Raw genomic sequence first — 14,594 nt, forward strand, 5'->3', positions numbered from 1 at the left:
AACACGTCAGAGTGACAGTGCGCGCATTAAAGCAATTTTGGCGCCAAATATGTTTCTGATTTCAAGCAAAACATTCTCAAAATGGAACTTTATAATAACATTTTAAATGTCTTTAATTTATTTTTATTTTTAATGCACCTCTTACCCCCCCCACCCACACACACACATCAGCCTGCAGTCTCACGATTTTTTTCGTGTCCTCGTCACGAAAAGCGCCCCATTTTAATACATGCATATATTTTAAGTGAATATATTTTAACAGTCAAAATGTGTTTATGTAACATGTATTTTTAAATGTAATTTTGGGAATGTTGTCAGCACCCCCCCCCCCCCCATCCATAAAAACGAAAATAAAATAAAAATAAAAACCCGCAACAAGAAAGCTGTTTCATTTGGAAAGTCCGCTGAGGAAGAGCACTCGTTAAAGTGCACACTCCCGCCAAATCATCTTTTGGGGTGCATCCAATCCCAAAACCTGCCCCGAAATCTGTCTGGTGGAAAGAGACCCCCCACCACCACCAGCACAAAAAAAACAAAAAAAAAAAAAAACAAAAGATGGATTTCTCACCGCTATGTTGACATTTTTGCACCACAAAAGTGGATTAATACAAAAAAAGAAAAACGAGATTGATGGACCTCATCTCCCAAAATGAATTGCGTTATATCAAAGTAATTATATTTTTGATTGACAGACAACATATTCGGCATAGATTGCTTGGAATCTCAAACATTTGCAGGACCATAAAGAAAGAAAGAAATAAGACAATACATGCATTGCATAAACGAATTTAAGTAACGTTTACAATAAGCAGTTTTTAAAAACATACGTTTTTTTTTTTTAAATAAGAGGGAGAGAGTTCAAAATTTGCCTGCTTTCCGCTGCGCCTCTTGCACTGCGCACAAACTCTTGTGCGCCAACTCCTTCCTCAGCCTCCACGGCAGGAATTTAGATTTTCCAAGAGCAGGAATATTTTTTTTTTAAACAAAAGCACTTTGAAAACATTCCTTAAAATAAACAGTTTGCACACACACACACACACACACACACACACAAAACCAAAAAATAAAACAAAACGAGAGAGAAAAGGAAAGCAAGTCTTCCGGGCAGCCTAAAATATTATTATGGATATGTTTATCCACTCAGAGGCGTCTATTCTCGCGGCCTGTTCTTTGATTGTCGTAAAGTAGGCCTGGAGCAAAAGAATATATTTTTCTTCTTTAGTCCGCGGTATAAAAGAACACAGATTACCGTTTCCTACCCCATGGAAAGCAAATATTACATTCTTTAGAGCGGCCTTTTGAGCGCGCGGACTTGGCCCCATATCATTTGAGTTTGACTTGGCCATTGCTATAGAAATCTTAATTCACCATGAGGATTCACCGTCGTGAAAAAAAGCGGCTCTTTGTACGAAACGTTCTTTGAAGTCTGGATCAGAATATTGTAGCCTTTCATCAAAGTGCGCGTCAAAGCGCGCGGCTCAGCTGAGAGAGCGAGACAAGCAAAACTGCACAAATTAAGACCCTTAAATCTGGAAAAGAGAGAGAAAGAAAAGAAAAACCTCTTTGAGTTTGGCCACTTTTATGTGACTCGCTGAGAGAAAAGCGGACGTTGGGTTTCGCGTCCAGTCGATGCGTAAAGACGCACCGCGTAACCTAAAAAAAAAAAAGCAGCAACGAGTTCAGTTTCGTCATATACAAGATTTATTCAAAATACTCACAAAATCACAAGGCAATTCGGTACGTATTTGAGTGCTGCTCCATATCCAAAAAAAAAAAAAAAAAAAAAAAAAAGAATTTATTGGCGACAATGATACAAAACGCACAGAAAAATGCCCACTTTTGGTAAAACATTGATCATTTCACGTGTATATCAAACAGGCGTAAGAAACAACTGCACAGGCGCTGCACACTTAAAATGTTTGTACAAAATAAAAAGACACGTCCCTTTACAAAACTATCAACATCAACACATCGAAACTTTACACAGATTTACAAATGTACATTTTCCTCCAACTTCAAACATGCACTTTGGTTCGATCATACAAAATCGGATTGAAAAATAAATTAAAAAGTTGAATTTACAAAATCTTCTGACACCCATTCATGGAACCTAAAAGAAGCACACAGTCGCGCGGGTTTACACGGGGACCCAGTCAGTTCTCTGTCGGCACCGAGCCAAGCAGAGCTTTGAAAATAAATTCTTTGAACGTCTGTAAGTTTTTTTTTTTTTTTTTTTTTGCGCATGCTGTGTCTTCATCCGCAAAGCGCGGACCTGCATGCGCTATTTTAGGCACCAAATGTCAACTCGCTTTTGCGCTAAAACGCGTCCCTCGGTTCTGGGTGTCTGTAAGGAGGCTCCTCCGCCGGGTCGGGTGTGGAGGGCCCGCTGGGTGGTGTCTGCGCTCCGCTGGCACCTGAACTGTGGCACACGTACCACTCGCTCAAATTGGCCGGCTGGGAGGCTCCCGCCGGCTCCGACAGCACCGAGGAGGCCGCTGGCTCCCGGCCCAAGTCCGAGGAAGGGGACACGAGGGACGGAGTGGAGGACTCGTAGCCCGAGCTGGGCGGGGGGGACTTGCAGTGCACCTTCATGTGCTTCCGCAGGGAGCTCGGGTGCGTGTAGGACTTGTCGCAGCCTCGCACTTTGCAGTTGTACGGTTTGTCGCTGGTGTGCACGTGGGAGTGTTTTTTGCGATCGCTGCTGTTGGCGAAGCGTCTGTCGCATCCGTCAAACTCACATTTGAAGGGTTTCTCACCTGTTAACACAGTCAAACAAATACCAATATTAAGAATTAAATATATATATATATATATATAAATATGACGTGCAGTATATTTTGATGATTTTTTACACAATGTAATCACTTTTTTTTTTTTTTTTTTTTTTTTTTGCTGCAACAGTAAATTTTGCAGAGTAAAATATACTCTGCCAGGATAACATTTGTTCCCAGTCTAAAAAGAGTAAAATACACTCTACTATAGAGTGAAATCAGGTCTACCGTCTTGTCAAATCCAAGTGTTTCTACTCCAATAATACTTTATTTTACACTGTGACAGAGTTGATTTAGCACTGTGATAGAGTATATTTAACTCTATTTGGAATGAGACCAAATGTTATCCCAGCAGAGTAAATTTTACTGTGCAAAATTTACTGTGAATGGAGCTACCACCTTTTAATATTTTTGATTGTTAAAAATAAATTTACTGCATCGAATACAAAAACAAAACAAAAAAATCCGGTCACTTTAATGAATGTTAAATATTGTTAATGTTTTTTTTTTTACAAATATTTTCCAGATTTTTGTGTATTTGCACTGAACCCAAAGTTGCAAACTGCACCATGAAGGTGTGGTGCAAACAAAATCCTCTTGATTGTACCTGAAACCAGGGAGCCTATAACTAACTTAAAAATAAAACAGCTTTCTGCTATTTGAATCTGCATGTTTATGGCCCATACAGCCGCAATTTTGTGTCTTAATAAGTATTTCTACCTGATTATGACAAGGCAGAAAAAGACAATCTGAATAAATTACGCGGAAATCATCCGCTGCTGATTTTTCCTGCTACGATTAAAGCTTTTGAGAATATGTAATTGCCTCTGTCTAATTACACTAGCGGCTTGAATATCAATTTGACCTTCAGCTGTTGGGTTGAAAGAGCCAATCAAGGATATTAGTGTTGTACAAGAAAGCGTTGAGGAACAGACCCCAGGGGCAGCACCAGTCATAAGCACACTTTGGGATAGGTTTTAAACATGATACCAAAGAGCAGGCCCCTCGGGAACCAATGCACAGAAATAATTTAACAGATTTGTACTTAGGTAATGTGAGCAAATTATATGAATAATACATAGAGGGGGAAGTGCTGGTGTGTAAGAGAAAAGTGGCTTCATTTGGACGTTTTGAGGCCTTCAGATCCACAACATGTCACCAGGTCACACAGACCATTACAACTTTAAAGAAACACACACACACACACACACACACACACACACACACACACACACACACACACACACACACACACACACACACACACACACACACACACACACACACACACAGTAAAATCAGAAACAGCAGCTGGAAACCTGTTGGTGCACTCTGAACTTGTTGCTTGAAGACAAGAAAGCATGTTCATTATTATTATTATTATTATTATTATTATTTGTTCATAATTTTTGTTTTTATAATTCATCATACCTGCCATATATTTTCTTCAGCACTATCAGTACCCTGTTTAAGGGATGAACAAAAATAAAACAGGTTTAGAGCTTAAAGGTAAATCATTATTATTTTTAATATTCCCATATTTTATTGGTAGTTTTTATTATTTCAATAAACAGTAGGAAGCTATATATATATATATATATATATATATATATATATATATATATATATATATATATACACTCAAAATCATTCAAAAAGTGTGGACATACCAGACTTTTTCATTGTTTCTACTATTATGCAATTAAATTAAAATCAAATAAAGTTTGGACAAGTAGGAAAAAGAATATAACATGCTTGTTCAAACTGAAATTTCAGTTCCAGAAAAGGATTAATATATAGAAAAATGAATAGATAGTGCAATACTATATGAAATTGTGTAATCAGCTGCGTGCTGCAGGATAAAAGTAGTACACACACGCACACGCACACACACGTACATGCATATATATATATATATATATATATATATATATATATATATATATATATATATATATATATATATATATATATATATATATATATATATATATATATATATATATATATGTGTGTGTGTGTGTGTGTGTGTGTGTGTGCGTGTGTGTGTGTGTGTGTGTGTGTGTGTGTTACAAAGCTGAGTTAAACTTTTGTATTGTGGCTGTAAACAAGAGGTTGAACCGTCAAACGCTGCATCATAATGTATGTCAACCTTCACAAAACATGAATATGCAACTGGCAGCAAGCAGCAGAGTTCACTGAGTCAGCCAAGTGTCAGTGGCTAAAAGCTGAATAAACATTTTCAAACTAAAAACGAATATTCCAACACGGGAATATACTGACCTGTGTGCGTCCTTTTGTGGATTTTGAGGTTTTCGGATCTTGCAAACACTTTCCCACAGCCAGGGAACGGGCACGGGAACGGCTTTTCCCCGGTGTGTACTCGTATGTGATTTACCAGTTTGTACTTGGCTTTAAACGGTTTGCCTTCCCTGGGACACTCTTCCCAAAAACAAATGTGGTTCGCCTGCTCCGGTCCTCCGACGTGCTCCACCGTCACGTGCGTAACCAGCTCGTGCATGGTGCTGTAAGTTTTGGAGCAAAGTTTCTTCGGCGAGTGCTCCGGCTCCAGCCATTTGCAGATCAGCTCTTGCTTTATCGGCTGCCTCATGTAGCGGAAAAAGGCGCCGGCGGCTCCGTGGTGGTGATGGTGGTGATGGTGCGCGCCGAGGTTCATGTTCAGATTCAGACCGCCATAGCCGTGCAAAGGCGAAGCGGAGAACGGATCAGCCCTGGAGCTCGCCACTTGACTCAGGTGATCAGACCGAACGTACATTTCTCCAGGTAGTCCTAACCTGATTTGTCCATTCAGCGCTTGGCCACCCATGGATCCGCCGGACGGCTGGTCGTGATGGAGTCCGGAGAAGAGGCTCCCGGCGTCGGCGTGATGGCCGTAGTGTCCCGGATAGCTACCTGTTGTTGAGACAAGCATTCCGTGGTGAGAGGCTGAACCAGCAGTCTGGTCAGTCAGTACGGGCATGGCTGGAGCTGTCAGATCTCTCCGGATGAGGAAGTCCCTACCTGCGGATAAAGCCTGGGCCGTGTGAGACATAGAATATGGCACCGATGTCGCCTGAACCGGGCCAAACGCTCCCGTTTGACTGGAGACCACTTCACTGTGGCCTGCCATATGATGATTGTGGTGGTGGTGATGGTGGTGGGGATAATGATGGGCTGGGCTGATTTTGAGGGCCGCGGAGTGCCCCATGTGTTCTGGCCCGAATGGACTCGGCCCCAGGCGGGGTTCCGCAGTAATCTCCCCAGGGTGCGAGTGAGCCATTGAGTGTGGATGGCTGCTGAACCCCGGGAAGCCTGTCACGCTCTGAGGGGTATGGTGGTGATGATGGTGATGGTGGTGCGCCCCTGCCAAGTCAACTAATCTCAGCGCCGTGTTCCGTTTGGAAAACGTAGGGTCCATCACGGGGTTTCCCAATGCATCCACGCTCATTACTTCCTAATTTTAGAATAACTTGACAGCAGGCAAAATAATAATGATGATGACAAATATATTTTAATCGCAATGGGAAAACAAATAAAATGAAAAAAAAGTTTGTAAAGTTAAGTCTATCTGCAGACTACAATGGAATCCCATTCGGCTGAGAGGCAGCAGCAGGACGCTTTGATACTGAATAGAGATTCATGGTAGGCGCTGCAGCCCGTGGAGCTAAACAATCATCCTGTGCTCTAATTGGTCAGAGCTCGGTGATTGACGTCACCAGTGACAGTTTCCAACGTGAAGAAAAATGTCTCGTTGACAGCGAGCAGCCAGCGCGCATGCGCAGTGCCTGAGGTGACGCTTGCGGGGGGAGAGAGAAGGAAAAAAAAAATAAAAGAAGAAGAAACAGTTGTTATGCAAAGATTATTGTACAATAAAAGTCCTAAAAGTTGATCCAGATATACACTTCCTTTGTGGGAGCGAAAAAAAAGAAGCTGCGCTGCTGTGAAACAGCGATTTCCTCACTTTGATTGTGGGATCAAAACGCCATGTGTCGCGCACGAGCGCGCGTATTGTCATTATGAAAGTTTCAAGGATCGTAAATAACTCGGTGATCTCTTCATTTCGCGTCCAGGAGAGCTTTACGCACAACTTTTACGCACGCCAAAAGCTCGGCTGCGGTGTGAGAATTTCTCGGCGCGTGGGAGTTAAAAACAACAACAAAAAAGCAACAACAATCCACCGTGCACACCGTTATTGCGCGCGTTTGGAAAATATGTAAACCTCAATGTACCGTTGGTTTTGTTTTTTGCAGTCTTCGGCGGGTACAGCGCTGGTGAGCAAGGCGAGCTGCGTGCATTGTCCCGAGCGAAGGAGGGGAAAAAAAAAAAAACAGTAATGGACGGAACCTGTTGTTATGATCCGCGGTAATTTTACTTCATACCAGGACGGCAGTGCACGAGGGTCACAGGAAGTGATGCACATTTAAAGTAAATAAGACGAATGCGGGCGTAAGTATCCAAACCATAAACTTTATATGGACTATTTTTCCACTTTAATTTAAATATTAGCATCGGGTTGAATGTTTAAATAGTTCATAAAAACTATTTAAAAAGCTTTTAAAGAACGTTTGTGCTCAAAAATAAAGATACAATTTCAGATTAAGCGCAGACGTACATAATCTTATGAACGGGGAAGTTATTTGTCACATTCGTTATTTACTGTGAATCCTTATAACACACCTAAAGAGGTGGGTCGTTTATGTTGACCTGAAACTGGTGTGTTTTGGGGAGATATTTTAGTTTGGAACATCACTGAAGAGATAAACATGTCACAAAAACAGGTGGCGCATTGACTGGAAATGTGTTCAACAGTTTGAATATTAGATGGTGCCCTAAAATCACGTGAACATTGCAAGAAATATAATGTGCAACATAAATATATTTTCACATTTTTTCCATATGAATTTGTTGATTAGAAATTGAGTTTAGCATTACATTATTTATTTATTTATTTATTTTTGCCTGAAGGGATGAGTCAAGAACGAGAATAACTCGCACTAACAATATTAGTGTGTTGGCTACAAAGACACAATTCTATCATTTTTTAATGAGGAAATTAATTTTAGACGAAATTTTATTCTGTTTACAGTAACTACTTCGTCGTCCAGCACGTAAAAAAATATTTAACGTCCAAAAAGCCGTTTACTGAAATGGCTAAATGGTCTTTTTACGGGTGCGCTTCATAAGGTGCACAGCTGCAGCCTTCGAGTGCGTAATGCAAAACTTTTGAAGTGCTATTTTGGTCAGCGTTGTGGGTGCATTCTTGGAAACTAGTAAGCAGGGGACTTGTACAAGCTCTCGCTCTCTCTCTCAAAAAAAAAACAAAACATGTGAATATTGCAAACGGGTCTTATAAAACACCGTTTTGGCGGTTTGAGCGCAGACAAATTCGCTGTAAATGTTTAATAGACATTTTAAAATCAACACAAGCTTTTTACGCATTTATGTTTTAGAATGAGACGCACATGCACGAGTGACTTTATATAAATTAATCTTCTTGCAAATGCCCACTTTGGACTCCACCCTCTTTGAATAATTATCCCATGCTTACCGTTTCTCAACCTGTTGCCAGATCCCCTCCAAATTTGACAAAGTAGAGGTACTTCAAGTATTAAAGCCGAGAGAGTAACAGCTACCCTGATCTCCAAAGGCTGCAGCTGGAGCTTGCAGCCAAGAAGATGTTTCAGTGGTTCACATGGCAGGTCCGTGCATGTGGCTTTGAACTCCAGCAGCCGGAGGTTCCTGCAGAGAGCTGCCACAAATCCCACTTGATAACTTCGACAACCCACAACGTTTTACGCACAGGGCAGCTATGCACCACTGGCCCTCCAAACTAAGTAAAGTTGCAAATAAGCGCAGCCAAAACCGTGATGGCGGAATCAGCAGCTCCAAGTCAAACAGCGGCCTCTGCGTTCCAGGTATGCGCTTAACGGACGCGGCTGCAGAGCAGAAGCGCAGCTGCAGAGGATAGGGCGGACTAAAACAAAAATATTACGTGATAATTAGAGGGAGTGATGACACGGACAACCTCAGGGTTCAGGAGAGCTGCGGGGTTATGTTGGTTGCTATAACATTCAAACCAAACATGACACTTTGGGTTTTGTGGCTGTGAGACGTGCTTCAACTTTATTTTCCCCTGTTTTTATTTATTTATTTATTTTTGTTTTGCTCTTATTCAGCCTTTTAACCAAATTCACAGTCAGCAATCTCACAATATCTCGGATTGATGATGCAAAGAGGCCAATAGAAACGTGGGCCCTGCACCGCCGGATTGTTATTTGGTGAGTGGATGTTATTGGGGGGGAAAGGGGGTTCCGCCAATGAGCGGGCGGCTTGAGTGCCACGTGACACCTCCCCCTCCATCCACTCCCATTCATCAGGGTTGGACTGTGTTGTCTTTTCAATTCATTTATCTGCAGGAATGATTGCGACTATCAGTCTGGAGCTCACCGCCTGACTGAGGAGGTGAAAGTTGCGCCACAGGAAGATAAACCGCAAAAGACAATATCGTATGTATACGCGAGCTTTTTTGCGTGCGCATCGGATGAGCGGTGCGGGGGGATTCCTCTCGCGTTGAAAAGTCAACAGAAAAATCGGTGGATTTCAGTTTTTTTTTTCCTCTTCAGTCGAGCAAGGTCCAAGAGATAGAGAGGAGGAGGAAGAATATCTGCGCGAGATTTTTTCATTTGCGCTCTCAGTCGTCTCGGCGAGTCTAGACTGAAGATGCTCCTGGACGCAGGACCGCAGTATCCCACCATAGGAGTCACTACTTTCGGCTCCTCGCGGCATCACTCAACAGGCGAAGTCACAGAGAGAGAAGTGGCGTTGGGGATCAATCCGTTCGCCGATGGGATGGGCGCCTTCAAAATAAACCACAGCTCCCACGACATCGGGTCCGGACAGACTGCGTTCTCCTCCCAGGCGCCCGGCTACGCGGCGGCCGCGCTGGGACACCATCACCACCCGACCCACGTTGGCTCCTACTCCACAGCGGCTTTCAACTCCACCAGGGACTTTCTCTTCAGAAATCGGGGTTTCGGGGACGCCGCCGGGGCGCAGCACAGTTTGTTCGCCTCTGGGAGTTTCGCAGGGCCACATGGACACTCGGATGCAGCAGGGCACCTGCTCTTCTCGGGGCTGCACGAGCAAGCGACCGGCCACGCGTCCTCCAACGTGGTCAACAGCCAGATGCGGCTCGGCTTCTCGGGGGACATGTACGGCCGAGCCGACCAGTACGGCCACGTTACCAGCCCGCGGTCAGACCATTACGCGTCGACCCAGCTGCACGGCTACGGCCCCATGAACATGAACATGGCCGCACACCACGGCGCGGGGGCCTTCTTCCGATACATGAGGCAGCCCATCAAACAAGAGCTCATCTGCAAGTGGATCGAGCCGGAGCAGCTGACGAACCCCAAAAAGTCGTGCAACAAAACTTTTAGTACAATGCACGAGCTGGTGACCCATCTGACGGTGGAGCACGTGGGAGGACCGGAGCAGACTAACCACGTCTGCGTCTGGGAGGACTGCTCCAGAGAAGGGAAGCCCTTCAAAGCCAAATATAAACTTGTAAATCACATCAGAGTGCACACCGGAGAAAAGCCTTTTCCGTGCCCGTTCCCGGGATGCGGCAAAGTGTTTGCGCGATCGGAAAATCTTAAAATACACAAAAGGACTCACACCGGTAAGACGAACCGTCTCATACTGAAAATGTGCATGCAACCAATTATTATTCATTAGGCAGCTGCAGCCTGTCATCGTGTAGAAATTAATTATTGTACTGTATTATACATTTGAAATTAATTCGACGCACTTATAAAGAAAAAAAAAATTAACCTGTCAAAGATAATAGAGCAAATTGTGTTGTATATTACTTTAAAATTAAAACGTGCAAAATAATTAATATGATATGGATTTTGAAATACTGCAATGTTAATGGGTTTTGTTATATATATTTTTTGTCTTCTTTAAAATTTTATTTATTAAGGTGAGAAGCCTTTTAAGTGCGAGTTTGAAGGCTGCGACAGGCGATTTGCAAACAGCAGTGACCGCAAGAAACACATGCACGTCCACACGTCGGACAAACCGTATTTGTGCAAAATGTGCGACAAGTCCTACACTCACCCCAGCTCCCTGCGCAAACACATGAAGGTAAAAGTACATTTTTTTATTGCATTTGTATTTTTTTGTTTTTTTTGTTTGTTTGTTTTTTTTCTGGCTTGTTTTTTGAGCTGCTGCAAAGCAGGATGAAATATATTTAGATGTAGGATTTTTAAATCATTTTAATTTAAATTTTATTGTATTATGCTTGCATTCTTTTTAGATTTTGCAGCTTTTTTCATATCTTTCGCAAACAGGAAATGCCGATTTATTTATTTTCCTCCCCACGCTCCTTATCCCAGGTCCACGAATCTACCAATCCGGGATCACAGCCTTCTCCAGCGGCCAGTTCAGGTTACGAATCCTCCACGCCTCCGACCATCGTGTCCCCGTCCACAGAGAACCAGAGCAGCAGCTCCATATCACCAGCAGCCTCAGCAGTGCACCACACCAGCAGCCACAGCGCGCTCTCGTCAAATTTCAATGAATGGTACGTGTAAATATTTTTGGAGAAACAAAGACTGCAGCATTAAGAAAAAAACAAAACAAAACTGATTGACTGAATCAAAGACTTTGATAAAAGTCAGAAACGGACTGTGAAAAGACGGGAGGCCTAAAGCGATCAGAATGCAAAACGAAGTTATTTTCTGTATTTTTACCGAGAAACTCACTGAAAAGATCTCAAAAAGCATGCTGATTTTTTTTTTTTGTACATATCACCAAGTTGGGGAATAAAAATGTAATATTTTATTTTGTAAATAATCGAAGGGGATTTGTGAAATTGTGCTCCCTAGATATATGGAAAAATGAGATGGTTTTAAGAATATTGCGATGACTTCTTTGAAGAGAATGTTCATAGATGTGTACCAAATGTGAATTATTCAGTATTACTACAGTCTACACGTCGACTTAACCGACTCTTAGTATTAATGTGCTTTTGTAGCCCAATTCAGTGCAACATTTTCGTCCAAGGTCTAGTTTGAGTAGCACAGTGTTGTTATTTAATGTCATGTCGAGAAAATCGTGTAGTGAAAGCCTGAAATTTCGTGTCAACCTGTTTATGTACGTGATAAATATAAAAAAAAAAATCTTTGTCACATGCTTTGTCTGAAAGGAAGTGTTATTATTATTAATTAATTATTATTATTATTACATGTAAGTAGCTCAATTTTCCATATTTATCCGCATGTAAAGGACCGGTAACATGTTAGAAATGATCGGTATTTATGGAGAAATGCGCTCGTATGTCAAATTTAGTTTACAAAAAAAATGTTTGGATACATTTCGTACTATATTAAAAGCATTAAAAAATACAATAATGCAATGCGTTATTGTTTTCATTTACGCATGGGTGATTTTTTTTACATATAAGGGTGCATCAAACATTTCGTGCATTTTCGCATTTAATTATTTGTGTAGTTACGTAATATTTTTAAGGCATTTAATTTAAAGGGAGCTGTTTCTGACAGCAAATAGTTCCCTCTCTAGCTTTTTTTTTTAATTCAGAAATTAACACCCAGCTCTTTAGCCTCCAGTGATGTGCAAATGAAATCGATTAATCACGACGGTGTAGTTTGCTTTACTTAATTGTTCGGGAATCGAATTTTCCAAAGGTAATTTATTTAATTTTCCTGCATTTGCTGGATTTCACAGATTTGAAGGGAAAGCTGAGGAATCGCCCCCCCCCCCCCCAAAAAAAAAGAAACCACCACTACTATTGTTCCAAGCAGCAGACAGCCGGACCATTAGGCAGAGATCACATCAGCACCGATCATGTGTTAACGAAGCCACGATGTGTCAGTGTGCAGCTCAAAAAAGAATTAGAAATTTTAATGCCAAGGGGGGAAAAAAATCTTTCAGCGCAGGCATGTGCGCGCACCCCTCTTTCTTTTATCAGCGCTAAATAAATAAATAAATAAACACACACACACACACACACACACACACACACACACACACACACACACACACACACACACACACACACACACACACACACACACACACACACACACACACACACACACACGCAGAAAACATCCTCGACTCCCACCATCGCAGATGATTTGCTGAAATGTATTAAAATGTATTCATATTTTCTTTTCACGGGCTATTACATTTGGAGATAAATGAAGGATGGTAATAAAATGACTTTTTCGACTCTATTTAACACTATCTGTCTGTAGGTTCCAGTGCTAAGGCTTCACTGCTGCAGAAAAAAATACATATATAATTTTAGAAAGATGCAACTACAAATATAAATAGTTTAAAGTGGACAAGTTCAAAGTATTTTTCATATTTAAATAGAAATGCGATGGCACAGAGAAAGGCAGAGATGGATACCCACTTTAAAATTATTCTGAAGTTCTAATAATGTAGAAAATTTCATTTATTTTATTGTCTTAGGATTTGCTTTGGTTGTTTTTCTCATTATGGGCAGAAATGTTTTTTTTTTTTCCACTTTTTTCACAAGCTTTTCCCTCAGACCAAATAATAATAATAATCATAATAATGCATAAGCTTTAACATTTACATGTTGTTGAACATAAATCCTATATGACCTGATGCGGATTTGACATCCACACACACCACACATTCACACACATACACACACACACACACACACACACACTAATCTTCAACCGCTATCCAAGCTCGGGTCGCGGGGAGATTCGACATCCAGTTTAAATGTATTTTCGCCTTTACTGTGGAAACGACAAATAGTCAGATACAGGCCAAAGCGCAGGCGCCAGCTTCATGAATATTTATAAGCAGCACTTGTGGCCAGTAAACCGAGCCGGTGACGTTTGTTACCAAGGTAGAGACACTCTGTGCATCAGATATCACACATGCTGCAGCAAAAATCACACTTGCATATTTGCCATATTTGCATTTTTCATGCATTCCCCCCTGCTGAGCTCCCGTTCGCTTCTTATTTGAAATATTTTCTATGTGCAGAAATAAATGCACCCCTCTCTCTCTCTCTCTCTGTCGCTCACTCTTCCCATGCACAAAGCATCAAAGAATTTACACCCAGTGTCACGTGCAATCCAGTCCAAGATTATAAACAGATATAATCCATGCCATTTGATGGATGAGGAGCCTTTTTTTTTGCCAGCACTGATCAGGGTGCCCAGTCTCCATCAATCAATGAGAACTAAATCTATTAATTTAAACACTTGCAGTTGGTTTTAACTGTTGCTGTGTACAAGAGATGGGCATGCAATGTCTATCTTTATCTTCTGAAATTAACAAATAAAAAAAAAGGGCTGCAGGTCATAAAATAACTTCCATAAGATGCTATCCTGCAGCCTCCATCTGCTGACTTTAAGAGTATAATACAAAAGGGTCAAATTTGAGTCAAGGCCACTTTGTTTTATTGGCAGAAGGAGAATTCTGAAGTCGTATCACCAGCCGTAAAAGCGTTTCTTGGCAGGCTGTGGGCATGGAGCAATCCAAACCTCAGCCACCTTCTCCATTTACAGTCCATACAGATCACAGAAAATGGTTCACCATCCTCGCAGTTTACGCTCTGAAATAATTTTAAAAAATGAAGAATTGGCCTTTTTAGTGATTATAATTACAAACTTTGAATCATGTCAACATTCTAAATTAATATGACCAACTCCAAGCTTGTTCATTATTCAAAATCCAAAACAGCCACCAATGAGAGCAGAAGTGTGATTTTAATCCAGATTTGTGCTATATTTACCACCACCAATGAAG

The 14,594-nt window shown here is 41.5% G+C and overlaps 2 protein-coding genes across 2 annotated transcripts; one reads left to right on the forward strand and one right to left on the reverse strand.

Annotated features, from left to right (window-relative positions):
• Positions 1-2,119: 2,119 nt before the first annotated feature.
• On the reverse strand, positions 2,120-6,891 carry zic4 (zic family member 4). The gene is made up of 2 exons (XM_034168688.1): positions 5,055-6,891; positions 2,120-2,756 (listed from the first exon to the last, which is right to left on the reverse strand). The coding sequence occupies exons 1-2, from the start codon at positions 6,217-6,219 to the stop codon at positions 2,317-2,319; spliced, it is 1,605 nt and encodes a 534-aa protein (XP_034024579.1). The 5' UTR covers positions 6,220-6,891; the 3' UTR covers positions 2,120-2,316.
• A 2,031-nt stretch (positions 6,892-8,922) lies between these two features.
• On the forward strand, positions 8,923-11,419 carry zic1 (zic family member 1 (odd-paired homolog, Drosophila)). The gene is made up of 3 exons (XM_034168697.1): positions 8,923-10,452; positions 10,756-10,919; positions 11,171-11,419. The coding sequence occupies exons 1-3, from the start codon at positions 9,492-9,494 to the stop codon at positions 11,366-11,368; spliced, it is 1,323 nt and encodes a 440-aa protein (XP_034024588.1). The 5' UTR covers positions 8,923-9,491; the 3' UTR covers positions 11,369-11,419.
• Positions 11,420-14,594: the final 3,175 nt, after the last annotated feature.

The sequence above is a fragment of the Thalassophryne amazonica genome, chromosome 1 (genome assembly GCF_902500255.1).
Source record: "Thalassophryne amazonica chromosome 1, fThaAma1.1, whole genome shotgun sequence".
Classification (NCBI taxonomy): domain Eukaryota; kingdom Metazoa; phylum Chordata; class Actinopteri; order Batrachoidiformes; family Batrachoididae; genus Thalassophryne; species Thalassophryne amazonica.